Source organism: Ovis aries, chromosome 25 (assembly GCF_016772045.2).
Source record: "Ovis aries strain OAR_USU_Benz2616 breed Rambouillet chromosome 25, ARS-UI_Ramb_v3.0, whole genome shotgun sequence".
NCBI classification, from domain to species: Eukaryota; Metazoa; Chordata; class Mammalia; order Artiodactyla; family Bovidae; genus Ovis; species Ovis aries.
Window position 1 is genome coordinate 2,614,609 of NC_056078.1, and position 21,751 is coordinate 2,636,359.

The window sequence follows — 21,751 nt, forward strand, 5'->3', positions numbered from 1 at the left end:
AAGACCCAAAGAATTAAACTTCAACATCATGATTAAATCTTTACAATTCAAAGGACAATCAAATATAATTTTCCTAGTATATCTAGCAAGGTTCATGGATCATTAGCCTAATTATATTTCCTTTTTATTATGTCATTTGGCATTGTTTTTTTTTAGCTATCTATTTAGAAATGCAAAAATAATATTTTGACTGAAAGAAAAAAATTAAAAATCAGTTATTATTGTTGGATTCTTTGAATTGACTGGGTATGCTCTACAAATAGTTTTAGGAAAAGCATCTCCAAAAGTATAATGAATCTTTCAACATCTAAAGCAAATCTTGAATCCACAATATGTATGTTCATCTAACTATAGCTTTGTATTTTGATGTGAGGCTTGCAACAGAAATGCATTATTAAAAGCAGATACTACAGGCAGTCCTAAGATGGCAGAGGAATAGGACTGGTAGACCAGTTTCTCTCTCACAAATTCATCAAAAGAATATTTCAACGCTGAGTAAATTTCACAAAACAACTTCTGAATGCTGCAAGAGGACATCAGGCACCCAGAAAAGCAGATCATTGTCTTCAAAAACAGGTAGGAAAAAATATAAAAGATGAGAAAAGAGACAAAAGAGGTAGGGAGGGAGCTCTGTCCCGGGAAGGGAGTCTTAAAAGAGAGAAGTTTCCAAACACCAGGAAACACTCTCGCTGCCGAGTCTGTGGTGAGCCTTGGAAGTACAGAGGGCAACATAACAGGGAGGAAAAATAAATAAATAATTAAAACCAAAAGATTACAAGCCCAACGGTAACTCCCCCAGCGGAAAAGCAGCACAGATTCCTGCACCCACCACTAGCAAGCGGGGGCTGGGCAGGGAGGCGCGGGCTGCAGTCTTTTTTAAGAATCAGGCTGGAATGCCCCGAGGGTAACCAGAGCGAACTAACTTGGGCTAGCAAACCAGACTGTGGGATAGCTACCACACGAAAAGCTCTAAAATAAGATACCACCAGGACTGCACACAGAACAAAGGATGGAACAGAATTAGCTGGCTGCAGACCATTCCTCTCCGGTGACAGGCAGCCAGAGCTGGAAGGGCCGGAAGGGGGCAATTGCGGCCCCAGAGAGACATTAACTACCAAACTGTAAAGAGGCTTCTCTGCTAACTAAGACTTCTTGGGGTTCTGGACAGTCACCATCCGCCTAAGAAGGGGAGCCAGTTATACATCCAGAAAACTGAGCAGCAGGGACGGGAAAGGCGATAAGTCGCAGCGACCGCGCTCGCCAAACACCCGAGCTACTCGGACCTGGGAAGGGCACAAAATGCAGGCCCAACTGAGTCTGTGCCTCTGAGGACTACCTGAGTGCCTGAGCCTGAGCGGCTTAGACCAGGGAGATTCATGCAGCCCAGGGCCGGCCTCAGACGGTTCCCGGTGGAGCAATCTAGAGCCTGAGTGGTGTGTGCTGTGAGCGGGGGCAGGCCCAGCGTGGTTGAGACACTATGAGCACACGCCAGTGTTATTTATTTGCAGCCTCCCTCCCTCCGCACAGCACGACTGAACAAGTGAGCCTTAAAAAAAAAAAAAGTGTCCACCACTGCCCACCTTGTGTCAGGGCGGAAAACAGACACTTAAGAGACCAGAAAACAGAAGAAGCTAAAACAGAGGGAACCGCCTTGGAACTGACAGGTGCAACAGATTAAAACCCTGTTGTTAGTACCTAGTACATAGGAAGGGACCTATAAATCTTGAGAAACATAAGCCGGACCAAGGAACTATCCGAAAATGAACTGACCCCACACTGCTCACAACAACACCAGAGAAAGTCCCAGATATACCTTTACTATTTTTAGGATCATTCTTTTTTTGGTTGTTTGTTTTTTCTTCTTTTTTTTTTTTAACATTTTTGAATTTTTAAGTCCTCTATTTCTCCTTTAATTTTTATTTTTATAACCTACTATTACTTTTCACAAAAAAGATCCTATTTTTAAAGCAAACGCCATATATATATTTTTGTGGTGGTTGTTGTTGTTTCTTAATAATTCTTGTGATTTTGTTCTTTTTTTTCTTTTTTCTTCTTCTTTTCCTTAATACTGTATTTTTGAAAATCCAGCCTCCACTCTAAATTTTTAATCTTTGCTTTTTGGTATTTGTTGTCAATTTTGTACCTTTAAAAACCCATTCTTCAGTACCCATTTTTACTTGAGAGCAAGATTACTGGCTTGACCGCTCTCTCCTCCTTTGGACTCTCCTTTGTCTCCACCAGGTTGCCTCTGTCTCCTCCCTCCTCCTTCTCTTCTCTACCCAACTCTGTGAATCTCTGTGTGTTCCAGATGGTGGAGAACACTTAGGGAACTGTTTACTGGCTGGATTTGTCTCTCTCATTTTCATTTCCCTCTTTTATCCTCCTAGCCACCTCTGTCTCTTTCCTCCCTCTCCTCTTCTCTGTATAACTCCGTGAACATCTCTGAGCAGTCCAGACTGTGGAGCACACATAAGGAAGTGATTACTGGCTAGCTTGCCCTCTCCTCTTTTGATCCCACCTCATCTCATTCCAGTCACCTCTAACTCCCCCCTCCCTCTTCTCTTCTCCATGTCACTCAGTGAACCTCTCTGGGTGTCCCTCAATGTGGAGAAACTTTTCAACTCTAACCTAGATGTTTTATTATCGGTGCTGTATAGATGGAGAAGTCTTGAGGCTACTGTAAAAATAAAACTGAAAACCAGAAGCAGGAGGCTTAAGTCCAAATCCTGAGAACATCAGAGAACTCCTGAATCCAGGGAACATTAATCGATAGGAGCTCATCAAACACCTCCATACCTACACTGAAACCAAGCACCACCCAAGGGCCAACAAATTCCAGAGCAAGACATACCATGCAAATTCTCCAGCAACACAGGAACACAGCACTGAGCTTCAATATACAGGCAGCTCAAAGTTACTCCAAAACCATTGACATCTCATAACTCATTACTGGACACTTCATTGCACTCCAGAGAGAAGAAATCCAGCTCCACCCACAAGAACTCCGACACAAGCTTCCCTAACCAAGAAACCTTGACAAGCCACTGATACAACCCCACCCACAGTGAGGAAACTCCATAATAAAGAGAGCTCCACAAATTCCCAGAATACAGAAAGGCCACCCCAAACGCAGCAATATAACCAAGATGAAGAGACAGAGGAATACCCAACAGGTAAAGGAACAGGATAAATGCCCACCAAACCAAACAAAAGAGGAAGAGATAGGGAATCTACCTGAGAAAGAATTCCGAATAATGATAGTGAAAATGATCCAAAATCTTGAAAACAAAATGGAATCACAGATAAATAGCCTGGAGACAAGGATTGAGAAGATGCAAGAAAGGTTTAACAAGGACCTAGAAGAACTAAAAAAGAGTCAATATATAATGAATAATGCAATAAATGAGATCAGAAACACTCTGGAGGCAACAAATAGTAGAATAATGGAGGCAGAAGATAGGATTAGTGAAATAGAAGATAGACGGTAGAAATAAATGAATCAGGGAGGAAAAAAAAACGAATTAAAAGAAATGAGGACAATCTCAGAGACCTCCAGGACAATATGAAACGCTCCAACATTCGAAGTATAGGAGTCCCAGAAGAAGAAGACAAAAAGAAAGACCGTGAGAAAATACCTGAGGAGATAATAGTTAAAAACTTCCCTAAAATGGAGAAGGATATAATCACCCAAGTCCAAGAAACCCAGAAAGTCCCAAACAGGATAAACCCAAGGTGAAACATCCCAAGACACATATTAATCAAATTAACAAAGATCAAACACAAAGAACAAATATTAAAAGCAGCAAGGGAAAAACAACAAATAACATACAAGGGGATTCCCATAAGGATAACAGCTGATCTTTCAATAGAAACTCTTCAGGCCAGGAGGGAATGGCAAGACATACTTAAAGTGATGAAAGAAAATAACCTACAGCCCAGATTACCGCACCCAGCAAGGATCTCATTCAAATATGAAGGAGAAATCAAGAGATTTACAGACAAGCAAAAGCTGAGAGAATTCAGCACCACCAAACCAGCTCTCCAACAAATGCTAAAGGATCTTCTCTAGACAGGAAACACAAAAGGGTGTATAAACCCGAACCCAAAACAATAAAGTAAATGGCAATGGGATCATAGTGAAAGTAAAAGTGAAGTCGCTCCGTCATGTTCGACTCTTTGCAGCCCCATGGACGGGTGAAAACACAACAACCCAAAACCTGTGGGACACTATAAAAGCAGTGCTAAGGGGAAAGTTCATAGCAATACAGGCATACCTCAAGAAACAAGAAAAAGTCAAATAAATAACCTAACTCTACACCTAAAGCAACTAGAAAAGGAAGAAATGAAGAACCCCAGGGATAGTAGAAGGAAAGAAATCTTAAAAATTAGGGCAGAAATAAATGCAAAAGAAACAAAAGAGACCATAGCAAAAATCAACAAAGCCAAAAGCTTGTTCTTTGACAGGATAAATAAAACTGACAAACCATTAGCCAGACTCATCAAGAAACAAAAAGAGAAAAATCAAATCAATAAAAATTAGAAATGAAAATGGAGAGATCACAACAGACAACACAGAAATACAAAGGATCATAAGAGTCTACTATTAGCAATTATATGCCAATAAAATGGACAACGTGGAAGAAATGCACAAATTCTTAGAAAAGTACAACTTTCCAAAACTGAACTAGGAAGAAATAGAAAATCTTAACAGACCCATCACAAGCATGGAAATTGAAACTGTAATCAGAAATCTTCCAGCAAACAAAAGCCCAGGTCCAGACGGCTTCACAACTGAATTCTACCAAAAAATTTGAGAAGAACTAACACCTATCCTACTCAAACTCTTCCAGAAAATTGCAGAGGAAGGTAAACTTCCAAACTCATTCTATGAGGCCACTATCACCATAATACCAAAACCTGACAAAGATGTCACAAAAAAAGAAAACTACAGGCCAATATCACTGATGAACATAGATGTAAAAATCCTTAACAAAATTCTAGCAATCAGAATCCAACAACACATTAAAAAGATCATACATCATGACCAAGTGGGCTTTATCCCAGGGATGCAAGGATTCTTCAATATCCGCAAATCAATCAATGTAATTCACATTAGCAAATTGAAAAATAAAAGCCCTATGATTATCTCAATAGACGCAGAGAAAACCTTTGACAAAATTCAACATCCATTTATGATAAAAACTCTCCAGAAAGCAGGAATAGAAGGAACATACTTCAACATAATAAAACCTATATATGACAAACTCACAGCAAACATTATCCTCAATGGTGAAAAATTGAAAGCATTTCCCCTAAAGTCAGGAACAAGACAAGGGTGCCCACTTTCACCGCTACTATTCAACATAGTTCTGGAAGTTTTGGCCACAGCAATCAGAGCAGAAAAAGAAATAAAAGGAATCCAAATTGGAAAAGAAGAAATAAAACTCTCACTGTTTGCAGATGACATGATCCTCTACATAGAAAATCCTAAAGACTCCACCAGAAAATTACTAGAGCTAATCAATGAATATAGTAAAGTTGCGGGATATAAAATCAACACAGAGAAATCCCTTGCATTCCTATACACTAATAATGAGAAAGTAGAAAAAGAAATTAAGGAAACAATTCCATTCACCATTGCAATGAAAAGAATAAAATACTTAGGAATATATTACCTCACAACCCAGATAATCATGATATGATGTGATCACTAATCTAGAGCCAGACATCTTGGAATGTAAAGTCAAGTGGGCCTTAGAAAGCATCACTACGAACAAAGCTAGTGGAGGTGATGGAATTCCAGTTGAGCTGTTTCAAATCCTGAAAGATGACGCTGTGAAAGTGCTGCACTCAATATGCCAGCAAGTTTGGAAAACTCAGCAGTGGCCACAGGACTGGAAAACGTCAGTTTTCATTCCAATTCCAAAGAAAGGCAATGCAAAAGAATGCTCAAACTATCACACAATTGCATTTATCTCACATGCTAGTAAAGTAATGCTCAAAATTCTCCAAGCCAGGCTTCAGCAATACGTGAACCGTGAACTCCCTGATGTTCAAGCTGGTTTTCGAAAAGGTAGAGGAACCAGAGATCAAATTGCCAACATCCGCTGGATCATGGAAAAAGCAAGAGAGTTCCAGAAAAACATCTATTTCTGCTTTATTGACTATGCCAAAGCCTTTGACTGTGTGGATCACAAGAAACTGTGGAAAATTCTTCAAGAGATGGGAATACCAGACCACCTAACCTGCCTCTTGAGAAATCTGTATGCAGGTCAGGAAGCAACAGTTAGAACTGGACATGGAACAACAGACTGGTTCCAAATAGGAAAAGGAGTACATCGAGGCTGTATATTGTCACCCTGTTTATTTAACTTATATGCAGAGTACATCATGAGAAACGCTGGACTGGAAGAAACACAAGCTGGAATCAAGATTGCCGGGAGAAATATCAGTAACTTCAGATATGCAGATGACACCACCCTGATGGCAGACAGTGAAGAGGAGCTAAAAAGCCTCTTGATGAAAGTGAAAAGGAGAGTGAAAAAGTTGGCTTAAAGCTCAACATTCAGAAAACAAAGATCATGGCATCTGGTCCCATCACTTCATGGGAAATAGATGGGGAAACAGTGGAAACAGGGTCAGACTTTATTTTGGGGGGCTCCAAAATCACTGCAGATGGTGACTGCAGCCATGAAATTAAAAGACGCTTACTCCTTGGAAGAAAAGTTATGACCAACCTAGACAGTATATTCAAAAGCAGAGACATTACTTTGCCAACTAAGGTCCATCTAGTCAAGGCTATGGTTTTTCCTGTGGTCATGTATGGATGTGAGAGTTGGACTGTGAAGAAGGCTGAGCGCTGAAGAATTGATGCATTTGAACTGTGGTGTTGGAGAAGACTCTTGAGGGTACTAAATTTTTATGATGTATTCTTCCAAACAGATCTAAATTGTCTTATTATAATTGGTATTTCAGATATTATTTTAGGTCTAAGAGACAAACAGAACCATCCAACCAAAACATAGCCTTCCCATGCTACAATAAGAAAACTTAACACCAATACAAACAACTAGGCCTGTCAGAGTATCATGCAGGCCATCAGCCTGTGAACACTGAAATATCCACTGACACTGATATCCATAGAAATATGATAAAACATATTTTAAATACTAAAGATAAAGATTTGCAATTAGTAAAAGTAAGGCACAGGGACTTCCCTGGTGATCCAGTGGATAAGAATTTGCCTGCCAATCCAGGTTCACTCCCTGGTCTGGGAAGATCACACATGCCACGGAGCTGCTAAGCCTATACACCACAACCACGGAGCCCATGCACAAGGATGGGCGAGGCTGATGTCAGGCTGCAGAGACAGTGGCAGCAGAGGGTAAGCCGAGCCCACACGCCTGCAGGCTCCCCAGCTGTCATGTTTCCACTGTTACTATTACTACTGCTGAAGCTGCTGCTGCTACTGTTTCCCAAAATATGTCATCCGAGGAACTCATCTGACATTGGATTAACTAGAAACTTCTTTTTGAGGGAATTCTTACTGTCAAAATTATCCCAGTGTACATCCTCTCACTTTCCTGCTCATAAGCTCAGTTAAACTTAATCTTTAATTGGACATGAAGATCTTGAAGTGGCTTAGGAGCACTTAGGATCACTCAACATTAACAGTCAGTGAGCTCGCCTGTCAGTGGCAAAACATGGGTCACTTGTGCTCGCTCTAGGATCACATGTATTTGCTGTAGAGGGTTTCTTAAGAACCTTAAAAATGGACAGGTTTGCGTGTATGCGCAATGTGTCAAACAGGGGCCTCAGGCGACACTGGTTTTTCCATCTTCCTCATGATTCTTTGGGAAATGGGACTGCTATTGTGCCAAATCAGCAGGTTGATGTTTAATTCTGACCTGGCAGCATCACAGTCATTTGTTGAAGGAGAACTAGGTGAAACAACAGTCTGATAAACCCCCTGTACCTTCTCAGCAAATCTCCTTATGTTTTCATAGCCACAGTGAAGATGGGTGAGCTAAGACATCAGCGCAGAACTTAAGCACAAGTGCCATGAGAAAAGGTGAAAGGCTCTGTCTTGAGTTACTTGGTGGAGAAAGGATTGAGAAATACCAGACACTCCTCACTGTTGCCACTCGGCACCCACAGAGTATCTTCTTTCTCATCATGCCACACAGCAAGGTGTCCAGCTGAGGAACCTCCATTACCACAACGAAGACGTGTTTTCTGAGAGTTGTTAAAGGCCAGAACATTCAGCCACACTCTTAGTTTCAAGGAGACAACAGATCACAAAAATATTTTAGCTATTTTGAACTATTTAAAGAAAACCGGAATTCTTAGCTTCCATCATATATGAGAAGAATAGCTTGAAACATCTTCATAAAACCAGGTCACAGCATTAATGGCTATTAATTTCGCTGGAAATGAATGTCTGCATATGATAAGGGGAACCACTTGTTAACAGTTTGAACTGTGCATGTCTACGTACACCCTGATTTTTTTTCAATAGTAAATATTGCAGTGCTGCACGAGCTTAGGGTGGTTGCATCCATGGACATGGAACCATACAGAGGGACCCCAAGTACAAGGGACTGACTCTTAATTTAAATGGAGATTTTCAGCTGCTCAGAGGGCTGGCACTCTTGACCCCATATTGCCTGTATCTGGAAAATATGTTTTCCTTAAGCAAAATTTTAAATTAGACGGAAATTTTAAAGTAGATGGAATGGATAGATTTTTCTTCCAAACACAACACAGTTAAATAAAACTCACTTTCTTCAGCCATATAACTGTTTGTAGTAGATTGGTCTTTCACCAACACATGAGAAAAACAAACAAACAAACAAACAAACACTTTTCCTTCCAAAAACAAATCTGAAAAGCAGGGCTGAGAACTAGACCCTGACCAAGAAAATGCTGACAGGCCACTGGGAGTCAGGATGGAGACGGGTCCACAAACTGTCTTGAAGCTGAAGGTCAACAGCTGCACCACCACCAATGGGCACAAATGACAACCCCGGCAAAGGCCTGTCCCCATGGTTTACGGAACAGGCTCGCGACAGGGTGAGGCAACTGTGCTGAGCTGATGCTCCACTCAGACGTGCAGCTCGCATGAAAGGAGGCATCTCATGCCAACTAGCTGAGGTTGCTGTCTTCATGATTTGGACATAATCTCAAAGCAATCATAAAATCCTACACTTCCAGGCATTATGAGACAGCTTCCTTGTCTATGTTCACTTAACAAAGGAAAGGAAGTAATAGGAGGCAGGGAGGGCAAAAATTTCATCCCATAAAACAGATGCCCCATGTCATTCCTGTCCGCTTGATCGGTGAAGGCCCTGATGCCCAGCCCTCCATGGCATATGCTGCCCTGCCCATATTCCTCACCTAAACAGCTTTTCCATCACCAGTACCATCGACGAGAAGAGACATGATGACTCAGTCTATGCGTCCTATATACAAAGATGCTGTGGGAAAGATTTTTAGACTATTTATCTCTGCCAGAAAAAAATGTGGTTCCCCATTTACCTTTATTCCATGACAGAGCCACCTTGACCAAATTGATTATTGTGAGATAAGTGATTTTCTGGCTTTAATCATTATCAGGAATAGTCATGGGTATGTATAAAGTCCTCCTCCTACAGTTGCCTGGTTTATTTGCAGAACAAATGTTTATTCAGTGCCCACAAGGTGCAGGTTTACCATTGTTTCTGATTAAAAGTCACCAGCAACCAGCTGTGTCACAATAAATGGTTCTGAAAAATTCACTGTGTCACATTTGAGCGTCAGAGCAATAGAGATGTGTGGCGTGAGTCTGAAATGAATACGGATGAAAACAACTCTGGGTCAGACATCTAGCTACAACTTCCAGGTCAGAGCAAAAGTTCACAGGACCATATCACCCCTCAGTTTTCACTCATCTGAGGAGGCTGTACCAGGAGAGTCCCGAGGCTTCAGACCTCAATTCTCTTTCTTTCACCCAAAAAGACAGAGCTGCTACCACACCTCTTCAGGATGAAAGATGAACACCAACAGCAGCACCTTCCTTCTGAGCTCATTGTTCTGGGCTTTACTATACTTTCCTGTATGGCTACCTTGAGAGATACACAAAATTAGTTCATGATCAAGGCCACTGTGTGGACCAGTGGGAAAATATTGTATGAAAATGTTTTCTTCCAAATGCACTTTTCTTTCTCTGGGACTCAAGTGTCACAGGATGCATCAAAGGATCTAACACAGAATGGAGATGCTGGAACTGGATACAAGAGTCTCTTCTCTGTGTCAAGTTCAAGGTGATTATTTAGCTAGGTTCTACAGGGCACTCAGTTGTTAGAATAGGAACAAAATACCAAACACGAGATCGGTTACTAAGGACTGGATTTCTTGCTTGATTTCCAGTTTGTTTCTAGGCAACTAATTATAACAACAAGCAATTGCTAAAAGCTTGGAAATATGGATCGTGGGGCTACAAATCAAATAGTCAGAACATGATCACTTGGTGGAGATGATTACTTGCTATTCTATCTGGGAAAGTCTTATTTAACCACATGTTCTAAAACGCTAACCCCTACTATCTGCTTACAGACAGTGGAACGGACACAGCCCTGAAAATGGTGTCAAAGTTTTTCTCCAATGAAAGTTCACACTTATACCCAAAATACTGTCCAATTTCAGAAAACACACGAATACTCACTTGCTTAGCCTTAGTCTTTGTGATGGTGTCAGAAATGGGTTTCTTCCTTTCCTTGACAGTAGATTTAGAAAACAATTCCTCAAATTCATGACAATCTATGGATGGCTCTTCAATTTTTTCCCAAATAAGTGAAGCACTGGAGTCTCTAAAGTTAAGCAAAAACCCATGAGAGAGGCGTCAAGCTGGACTGCAGGGACAGGAGGACACAGGCACCAGAGGGGCCAGGAGAGGATGAAGGGAGGTTGGGGATGGGGGAGATCCATCCCCATCCCATTTTCTGTAAGATCAGCACTTGTTTAATCAACCAACATGATGAGAAACAGCATCAACACAGGATGGAACCTTTGCCTAGAAAGGAATTCTTTCTAGGCATTGCCAGGAATTCTCAGTCATCAAGTCATTGTATAAAACATGTAAGAACCCTTTTTAGTATGGATCTCCAGGCAAGAAATGTCTGATATCTCACATTCCAACCTGACCCATAAGTTTCATGGGTTAAAAATAAATCACTTTCTGCCTACAGAGTGGCATTTCTGTCTCCCTACCACTGTCCAGCACTCATGTCATCTGACTCCTCAGTGACCATAGAGACAGGTAGTACCACCTGAAAATGAAGGTTCATTTTAAAAAGCAAAACAACAAAATAAAAGAACTTCATATAATGCATATGGAAAAAATGAGTTTGGAGCACAGCTGGAAATGATGCCTCAGCAATTAGGAGTGACTCGGAAAAGTACTCAGAGAATGAACAGCAAAGTTAGAAGCAGTGATTCTCCACTATGATTCAGATAAGAGAAAATTAATATAAGAAATGAAGATGAGTCTAGTAAACATCCTATTTCTAAATCTGTGCCACATCACAGACAGCCACAAATTCAAAGTCATGAGAACTCGGGATAACAAAGTCCAGGGGAAATTTAAAGGGCATGTTTTCTCTGGCACCACCCCAGGGTTCAGGGAACCAGGTTATGGACCATCCATGGGTAAGTAATACACCAGCAGCAAACCTGCTGGGAGGCATTCTTTTATAAATATCATGTCTTTCGTAAAAGTCATGTAAGTCTGTGATTTTGTGACCTCACAGTGTTGCAAATCATCTATAGAAGTGCCATGAAATGATCAGACCTAAATCATTTCACACACAGGGTGAAATCCACACATGTGGATTTTTGTGTATCACTTTTCTGAATAGTAAAACAAGACCATGCCTTCAAAAGGATGCAGAATACATCCTCAAGGGTTTGTCTGTTTAATGATTTGATTTACTTTTATAAGTTATTTGTCAGAGTGAGGCTTTGCAAAAAGGCAACAGCTCACATAAGCTAAGAAAGATCTATCCATCAATCCTTAAAAGGTCGATTAAAAATTAACCATGTTGAGGTTTGACAGAAAACAACAAAATTCTGTAAAGCAATTATCCTTCAATTAAAAAAGAAATTAATTAAAAAAACTATATAGATAGAAATGTGTACATTGATACACATGATTTATCACTTGGATACTTCTGGAGAAAAGTCTAAAATTGCTCCACTAAATACTGATGTAAAAATCTACAGACTAGCTTTGGAGTGGTACAGAGAGGAAACCACTTCTCTCATGTTGACAAATTATGCAAAGAGGAACGCCGCTGGTGTTACCTTCTACTGTGCAGCTGAATTCTTGTCCAATATAGAGGCTTCATTGGCCGACAAGGCTCTACTGGCTGCTTCCTACTCCCTTTTTCCTGATTCATCCCAAATCCAAACAAGCCAAGAGGCAACGGAGGAGGAAGAAAGCCACACACCTGAGGTGTCGGTAAAGTGCTACTCCCAACTTGTCCTGGGAGAGGAAGGCCTGATCCAGCAGTGGGTGGGGGCGGAGGGGTTAGAGGAGGTGGAATCCCCACACCAGGAGGAGGAGGAGGAGGAGGTGGGGCAGGAGGTATTCCTTCACTGGAAAGAGGTGGGGGAGGAGGAATTCCCACTCCGGGAAGAGGGGGGGTGGGGGGTATTCCCATGCCTGGAAGAGGAGGGGGAGGAGGGATGCCCACCCCGGGAAGGGGAGGGGGAGGAGGGATGCCCACCCCGGGAAGGGGAGGGGGAGGAGGGATGCCCACCCCGGGAAGAGGGGGCGCTGGAGGGATCCCCACCCCGGGAAGAGGAGGGGCGGGAGGGATCCCCACCATGGGAAGAGGGGGGGCAGGAGGGATCCCCACCCCGGGAAGAGGGGGCGCTGGAGGGATCCCCACCCCGGGAAGAGGGGGCGCTGGAGGGATCCCCACCCCGGGAAGGGGAGGGGCGGGAGGGATCCCCACCCCGGGAAGGGGAGGGGCGGGAGGGATCCCCACCCCGGGAAGAGGAGGGGCGGGAGGGATCCCCACCCCGGGAAGAGGAGGGGCGGGAGGGATCCCCACCGAGGGAAGAAAAGGGGCGGGAGGGATCCCCACCGCGGGAAGAGGGGGAGCGGGAGGGATCCCCACCCCGGGAAGGGGAGGGGCGGGAGGGATCCCCACCCCGGGAAGGGGAGGGGCGGGAGGGATCCCCACCCCGGGAAGGGGAGGGGCGGGAGGGATCCCCACCCCGGGAAGGGGAGGGGCGGGAGGGATCCCCACCCCGGGAAGGGGAGGGGCGGGAGGGATCCCCACCCCGGGAAGGGGAGGGGCGGGAGGGATCCCCACCCCGGGAAGGGGAGGGGCGGGAGGGATCCCCACCCCGGGAAGGGGAGGGGCGGGAGGGATCCCCACCCCGGGAAGGGGAGGGGCAGGGGGAATTCCCACTCCAGGCAAAGGTGGAGGAGGGGGTGGCAGCATCTCTGGACCTAGACGAGGAGGAGGTGAGAGGCCTGCTGGACTGGGCAGTGCAGGCCCAGGTGCACTGGGGGTCAGGGGTGCTGGGGAAGCCTCGGCGCCCACGCCAGGCATCAGAGGGGAGGTCTCTGGAGGCAGAGGTGGTGCAGTGGGGATGTCACAGCCGTTTCCAGAGTAGGGGAAAGCAGAGTGCTCCTGGCTGGTTTCAAACCCAGTGTGAAGAGGATGGGAAGGCTGGGACCCCGCCTGTCCATGACTGTCAGACCAGGGGAGGGATGCAGGCGGTGGAGGCTGGAGGGATGGCTGTGCATCAAGCTGAACTGATATTCGCCTTGGAGACACGACCAAAGAGATTTCTGAGCAGAACATGGTCTGAGGTCCCGAAGACAAGGGCAGCCCCGCTGATTCTCCATGTGCGGTCAAGGGTAGGGGGCCCACCAGCGGGGCCCCCCCAGGAGGACGCGCCAGCACACCACCGTCTTCCATCGGGGACGTCTGGATGGACTTGGCCTGTACGATCCTTTCATATCCGACATCCTTTTCTCCCAGCTTGAGGGCTTCCAGACCCGTGTCTAGGGCGGGATATTGTTTCTCCAGCTCAGCTATCTTGGTCTTCAGATCCTCGATGGTCTGCTCCAGCCGCTGGATGACAGTGGCCTGACCCTCAGACTTCATGTCGCACACTTCCTGGGGGGCAACACAGACATCACAGTTGAACAGAAAATCAGGGATACTCCAAACATCAAAAACTAGACCCACCAAACTCAGCAAAATGTATTCGTTTGTTACTTCTAAAAGCTCGCTCCATGGAAACACATTATTAGTTCTACTATGTGTCCCTTCTTCTCTGCCCTTGGATTTCAAAGTGGATTACATAGATGACCATGAGGTCCTAAGGCCCTTCTCTAATTAATCTTCAAATGAAATCGTGGAAGATCAGCAGACCTCAGTGAAGAGGGAAACCAAGGCTGAGTGACCCACTTAATTTCACCATAGACCACTCTCCTTCTTGCCCAGTAACATCTGCTATATGAGGACATTTCCCAAAGATATTTTAAATTCTAAGTTTTAAAGTTAATTGCAACTTCTAAAGAGTAATCTCTATAGGAGTCCCCAGTAAAATCATAAGAAATATTTGTAACACCCACACAAGCATGTATAGGCATGTCTTACGTGCATGTATAGAACTTATATCACACTTATTACAATTCAAATATTTTATTCAAGGCATTTCAGAAAGGGATACCTTTGGTCACCACAATTTATCACAATGGCCAAGAGCAACTGTGCCCATGTATGGGTCACTCTCACCCCCAGACGGTACCTTCCTCTCCCAAAGCATGCCATCAATCTTTCAAGGAAAAGGACTTTGGGTAGAGAAAAGGGGAAAACCCTCTCAGTAAACTGACTGCCAATAACATATGAGTAAGAAGAAAAGAGGAGGCAGAGGAGTGGGCAGAGAAAAATGAGGAAAGCAGGAACAGGAGAAGGAAGAAGAGGGGATAGACCCCAACTGAGTGAAGCGCAGGTCAGACACCTGATCACACAGGTTCACCTGTCCCCCATCGATGTGGGGATGAGAGGGCCCAGAACTGCTTCTCCAGAGCGTCCAGGGCTTTTCACACAATACCCCAACAGAGGCCACCATCCACAGCATGGACATGTTACTACCTTCCCCACATGGGAGCCAGGCCTGCTCTTAACCTATCAATTGAGAGGTGATACAAAGATGATGCAAAGTATGAAACTAAACTCCTATCCTGCTTGCCAAATGCTAAATCCAAAAAAAAAAGTCTCCACAAAATAAAAAATAACTTACTTTACTATTTTTTAAAAATTCAAAACAAATATATAACCCATTTACAGTGGAAAAGCTGCAGACAGACAAGACAGAAATGAATATTTACAATAAATGAAGCATTTTTGGTGTTATGCGTATATTTATTTAAAATCTTCACAGGTAGTTTCTTTTTGCATGGGGGTAGGGAAGGTATAAAGATAACAGTCTTAATCCTAAACCCATTATTTCTTCTCTAAAAATTCTATATTTTACTATAACATTTCACTTGCTGAACATCAATTATGATGCTTATTAAAAGCAGAACTTGTAACTTCAAAGACAAGCACCTATACAAGGTACTTATTTCCCTATAATCAAAAAATACCAAATAGCCCTTACTGTGAAAGAAAGCTGAAAAGGAAATTAACTTACCTTTTAAGTAATAAAGAAATATAAACACTTATTATAGGCAAAATTGTGACAGGCACTTCTATTTATGGGTGTGTGTGTGTGTGTGTGTGTGTGTGTGTGTGTATATATATGAAATCTAAGTCACTATTTTTCACCAATGTCTATACAAAAGACTAAAGAATTACAATACATAGGTTGGGAAATCATGTCATATATTCTCTAAATAGTCCATGGTAAAAGAAATAACTATAATAAAATAATTTGTAATATCCTATTTAGCCATTGTAGTTAACTTCACTCTCCAATTATGATGCTAGTAAGCACAAGAAAATCCAACCTAATAAAATTATAAATATTCACTATTTTTGCCTTATGGGTTAGTAAAATATATAGATTACTTTCATTTTTCCAGTATAATCTTAGGAGTGACCATTAAGCTTAGATAAGTCTTTTTTGAGTTGTCCTGGTATGAAGTAATGCTCTCATTTTCTCATTTCTGTAATGAACATATAAAAAGGCTGCTTGATAAAAGGCATGCAACTAGTATATTCTAGAAGTGTTTTCCAAAACTCAATTATTAAAAAAATTTTTTACTGGGATATAGTTGATATATGTTTCAGGTATACAACACAGGGATTTACAATTTCTAAAAAGTTATATTCCATTTACAATTACTATAAAATATTGCCTATATTCCCTGTGCTGGACTATATATCCTTGAAGCTTATTTTATACATAATAGTTTGTACCTCTTATTCTCCTACAACTATTTTGTGACTCCCCACAATCCTCTCCCCACTGATAACCACTACTCTGTCCTCTGTATATGTGAGTCTACTTCTTTTTAGTAAATACACTATATCTTCTTTATGCACTCATCTCTTGATAGAAACTTAGGTTGCTTCCATATCTTGGCAATTGTGAATAATACTGCTATGAACACTGGATGCATGTATCTTTAAAAATAAGTGCTTTATTTTTTGTTTGTTTGTTTTGTTTTTTAGGTAAATATCCAGGAGTGAAATTGCTGGGTCATACAGTAGTTCTGGTGTTTTGAGAAACCTCCATACTGTTTTCCATAGGAAACATTCCCACCAAAAGGGTACGTGGGGTCTGTTTTCTCCACATTTTTGCCATTCTCTTGTTATTATGTTCTTTTTTAATACTTTCTTTATTATTTTATCATTATTTTTAAAGTTTTACTGAAATATAGCTGATTTACAATGTTGCATTAATGTCTTCTGTACAGCAAAGTGACTCAGATATACATACCTCACTTCAGTTCAGTTCAGTTGCTCAGTCATGTCCGACTCTGCGACCCCATGAATTGCAGCATGCCAGGCCTCCCTGTCCACATATATATATATATATTCTGTTATTTGTGTTCTTTTTCATGATAGCCATTCTGAAAATGTGAGGTGATATCTCATTGTGGTTTTGATTTTCATTTCTCTGAGGACTTATCATGTTAAGTATATTTTCGTGTGCCTGTCGGCCATCTGTAGGTTATCTTTAGAAAAAAATTCAGGTCATTTGACTATTTTTAAATTTTTTTTTTTTTGATGTTGAGTTGTATGAGCTGTTTATATAGTTTGGAAAGTAACCCCTTATCAGTCATATAATTTGCAAATATTTTCTCCCATTTAATAGATTGTCTTTTGTTTTGTTGATAGTTTCCTTTGCCATCCAAAAGCTTTTAAGATTAATTAGGTTCCATCTGTTTATATTTTATTTCTTTTGATTTAGGAGACAGATCCAAAAAATGTATTGATATGATTTGTGTCAGAGTGTTCTATTTTTATTTCCAGCATTTTTATGGTTTCTGGTCTTATATTTAGGTCTTTAACCATTTTGAGTTTGTTTTTGTGTAAGATGCTAGAGAATGTTCTAATTTCATTCCTTTTCATGTAGCTGTCCAGTTTCCCCAGCACCACTTACTTAAGAAACTGTTTTTTTTTTTTTTCCATCTCCTGTATATTCTTCCCTTTGTTGTAGGTGAATTTGACAATACAACCTCAGACTTATTTCTGGACTCTCCATACCCTTCCATCGATCTCTGTGCTTGTTTTTGTGCCAGTACCATACTGGTTTTGATTATTGTAACTCTGTAGTATAGTCCGAAGTCAGGGAGCCTGATTTCTCTAGTTTTGTTCTTTCTCAAGATTGTTTTGGCTATTCTTTTGTGTTTTCATACAGATTTTTATATGTTCTAGTTCTGTGGAAAAGGTCCTTAGCACTTTGATAGGAACTATATTGAACTGTGGGTTTCCTTAAGTAGTGTGGTCATTTGAACAATGTCAGTTCTTCCAGTTCATAAACACAGTGTACCTTTCCATCTGTTTGTGTCGTCTTCACTTTTGTTCAGCAATGTCTTATAGTTTCCCAAGTACAGGACTTTCATCTCCTTGAAAAAAGTGAAAGTGCAAGTCACTCAGTCATGTCTGACTCTTTGCGACCCCATGGACTATACAGTCCGTGGAATTCTCCAGACCACAATACTGCAGTAGGTAGCCTTTCTCTTCTCCAGGGGAATCTTCCAAACCCACGGATCAAACCCAGGTCTCCTGCACTGCGGGCAGATTCTTTACCAGCTGAGCCACAAGAGAAGCCCAAGAATACTGGAGTGGGTAGCCCATCCCTTCTCCAGCAGATCTTCCCAACCCAGGAATTGAACCAGGTTCTTCTCGCATTGCAAGAAGGTTTTTTTTACCAACTGAGCTACCAGGGAAGCCATCAGTTCAGTTCAGTAGCTCAGTCGTGTCCGACTCTTTGTGACCCCATGAATCGCAGCACGCCAGGGCTCCCTGTCCATCACCAGCTCAGACTCATGTCCATCGAGTCCGTGATGCCATCCAGCCATCTCGTCCTCTGTCGTCCCCTTCTCCTCCTGCCCCCAATCCCTCCCAGCATCAGAGTCTTTTCGAATGAGTCAACTCTTCGCATGAGGTGGCCAAAGTACGGGAGCTTCAGCTTTAGCATCATTCCTTCCAAAGAAATCCCAGGGTTGATCTCCTTCAGAATGGACTGGTTGGATCTCCCTGCAGTCCAAGGGACTCTCAAGAGTCTTCTCCAAAACCACAGGTCAAAAGCATCAATTCTTCAGTGCTCAGCTTTCTTCACAGTCCAACTCTCACATCCATACATGACCACAGGAAAAACCATAGCCTTGACTAGACGGACCTTAGTCGGCAAAGTGATGTCTCTGCTTTTGAATATGCTATCTAGGTTGGCCATAACTTTCCTTCCAAGGAGTAAGCATCTTTTCATTTCATGGCTGCAGTCATGATCTGCAGTGATTTTGGAGCCCCTCAAAATAAAGTCTGACACTGTTTCTACTGTTTCCCCATCTATTTCCCATGAAGTGATGGGACCAGATGCCATGATCTTCGTTTTCTGAATGTTGAGCTTTAAGCCAACTTTTTTGCTCTCCTCTTTCACTTTCATCAAGAGGCTTTTTAGCTCCTTTTCACTTTCGGCCATAAGGGTGGTGTCATCTGCATATCTGAGGTGATTGATATTTCTCCCGGCAATCTTGATTCCAGCTTGTGTTTCTTCCAGTCCAGCATTTCTCATGATGTGTAAGTTAAATAAGCAGGGTGACAATATACAGCCTTGACGTACTCCTTTTCCTATTTGGAACCAGTCTGTTGTTTCATGTCCAGTTCTAACTGTTCTAACTGGAACCAGTCCATGTCCAGGGGCTGTGACCCTGAGGAGCCACCCCGAGCCCAAGGCCAGGGCCGGCGGCCGGGAGGAGCAACCCAAGGAGCCGTGGCTGCGCAGGCACAGGAGGGCCTAGAGGAGCTATCCCACCTTGAAGGTCAGGAACCGCAGCAGTAAGGCTCGTCCAAGGTAAGGAGCAGCAGCTGTGCTTTGCTGGAGCAGCCGTGAAGAGATACCTCACGCCCAAGGTAAAAGAAACCCAAGTAAGATGGTACATGTTGCAAGAGGGCATCAGAGGGCAGACACACTGAAACCATAATCACAGAAAAATAGTCAATCTAATCACACTAGGACCACAGCCTTGTCTAACTCAATGAAACTAAGCCATGCCCTGTGGGGCCACCCAAGACGGGTGGGTCATAGTGGAGAGGTCTGACAGAATGTGGTCCACTGGAGAAGGGAATGGCAAGCCACTTCAGTATTCTTGCCTTGAGAACCCCATGAACAGTATGAAAAGGCAAAGTGATAGGATACCAAAAGAGGAACTCCCCAGGTCATTAGGTGCCCAATATGCTACTGGAGATCAGTGGAGAAATAACTCCAGAAAGAATGAAGGGATGGAGCCAAAGCAGAAACAATACCCAGCTGTGGATGTGACTGGTGATAGAAGCAAGATCCGATGCTGTAAAGAGCAATATTGCATAGGAACCTGGAATGTCAGGTCCATGAATCAAGGCAAATTGGAAGTCGTCAAACGAGATGGCAAGGGTGAACATCGACATTCTAGAAATCAGCTAACTAAAATGGACTGGAATGGGTGAATTTAACTCAGATGACCATTATACCTAGTACTGTGGGCAGGAATCCCTTAGAAGAAATGGAGTAGCCATCATGGTCAACAAAAGAGTTCAAAATGTAGTACTTGAATGCAATCTCAAAAATGACAGAATGATCTCTGTTCATCTCCAAGGCAAACCATTCAATATCACAGTAATCCAAGCCTATTATGCCCCAACCAGTAACGCTAAAGAAACTGAAGTTGAACGGTTTTACAAAGAGCTACAAGGCCTTTTAGAACTAACACCCCAAAAAGATGTCCTTTTCATTATAGGGGACTGGAATGCAAAAGTAGGAAGTCAAGAAACACCTGGAGTAACAGGCAAATTTGGCCTTGGAATGCGGAATGGAGCAAGGCAAAGACTAACAGAGTTTTGCCAAGAAAATGCACTGGTCATAGCAAACACCCTCTTCCAACAAGAGAAGACTACACATGGACATCACCAGATGGTCAACACCAAAATCAGATTGATTATATTCTTTGCAGCCAAACATGGAGAAGCTCCATACAGTCAACAAAAACAAGACCAGGAGCTGACTGTGGCTCAGATCATGAACTCCTTATGGCCAAATTCAGACTCAAATTGAAGAAAGTAGGGAAAACCGCTAGACCATTCGGGTATGACCTAAATCAAATCCCTTATGATTATACAGTGGAAGTGAGAAATAGATTTAAGGGCCTAGATCTGACAGAGTGCCTGATGAACTATGGAATAAGGTTCGTGAAATTGTACAGGAGACAGGGATCAAGACCATCCTCATGGAAAAGAAATGCAAAAAAGCAAAATGGCTGTCTGAGGAGGCCTTACAAATAGCTGTGAAAAGAAGAGAAGCAAAAGGCCAAGGAGAAAAGGAAAGATATAAGCATCTGAATGCAGAGTTCCAAAGAATAGCAAGAAGAGATAAGAAAGCCTTCTTCAGCAATCAATGCAAAGAAATAGAGGAAAAAAAAAAAATGATGGGAAAGACTAGAGATCTCTTCAAGAAAATTAGAGATACCAAGGGAACATTTCATGCAAAGATGGACTCGATAAAGGACAGAAATGGCATAGACCTAACAAAAGCAGAAGATATTAAGAAGAGGTGGCAAGAATACACGGAAGAATTGTACAAAAAAGATCTTCACAACCCCGATAATCATGATGATGTGATCACTAATCTAGAGCCAGACATCTTGGAAAGTGAAGTCAAGTGGGCCTTAAAAAGCATCACTATGAACAAAGCTAGTGGAGGTGATGGAATTCCAGTTGAGCTATTTCAAATCCTGAAAGATGATGCTGTGAAAGTGCTGCACTCAATATGCCAGCACATTTGGAAAACTCAGCAGTGGCCACAGGACTGGAAAAGGTCAGTTTTCATTCCAATCCCAAAGAAAGGCAATGCCAAAGAATGCTCAAACTACCACACAATTGCACTCATCTCACATGCTAGTAAACTGATACTCAAAATCCTCCAAGCCAGGCTTCAGCAATACGTGAACCGTGAACTCTCTGATGTTCAAGCTGGTTTTAGAAAAGGCAGAGGAACCAGAGATCAAATTGCCAACATCCACTGGATCATGGAAAAAGCAAGA

At 42.5% G+C, this 21,751-nt stretch overlaps 1 protein-coding gene across 1 annotated transcript in view; it reads right to left on the minus strand.

Moving 5' to 3' along the window:
• Nucleotides 1-21,751, minus strand: part of FMN2 (formin 2) — a 352,649-nt gene that overhangs the window by 186,717 nt on the left and 144,181 nt on the right. The window contains exons 5-6 of the mRNA XM_027962131.3: nucleotides 12,340-14,174; nucleotides 10,703-10,847 (exon numbers count right to left, since the gene is read on the minus strand). Of these exons, the coding sequence (XP_027817932.2) occupies nucleotides 10,703-10,847; nucleotides 12,340-14,174 (1,980 nt within the window). The remainder of the gene's footprint in view (nucleotides 1-10,702; nucleotides 10,848-12,339; nucleotides 14,175-21,751) is intronic.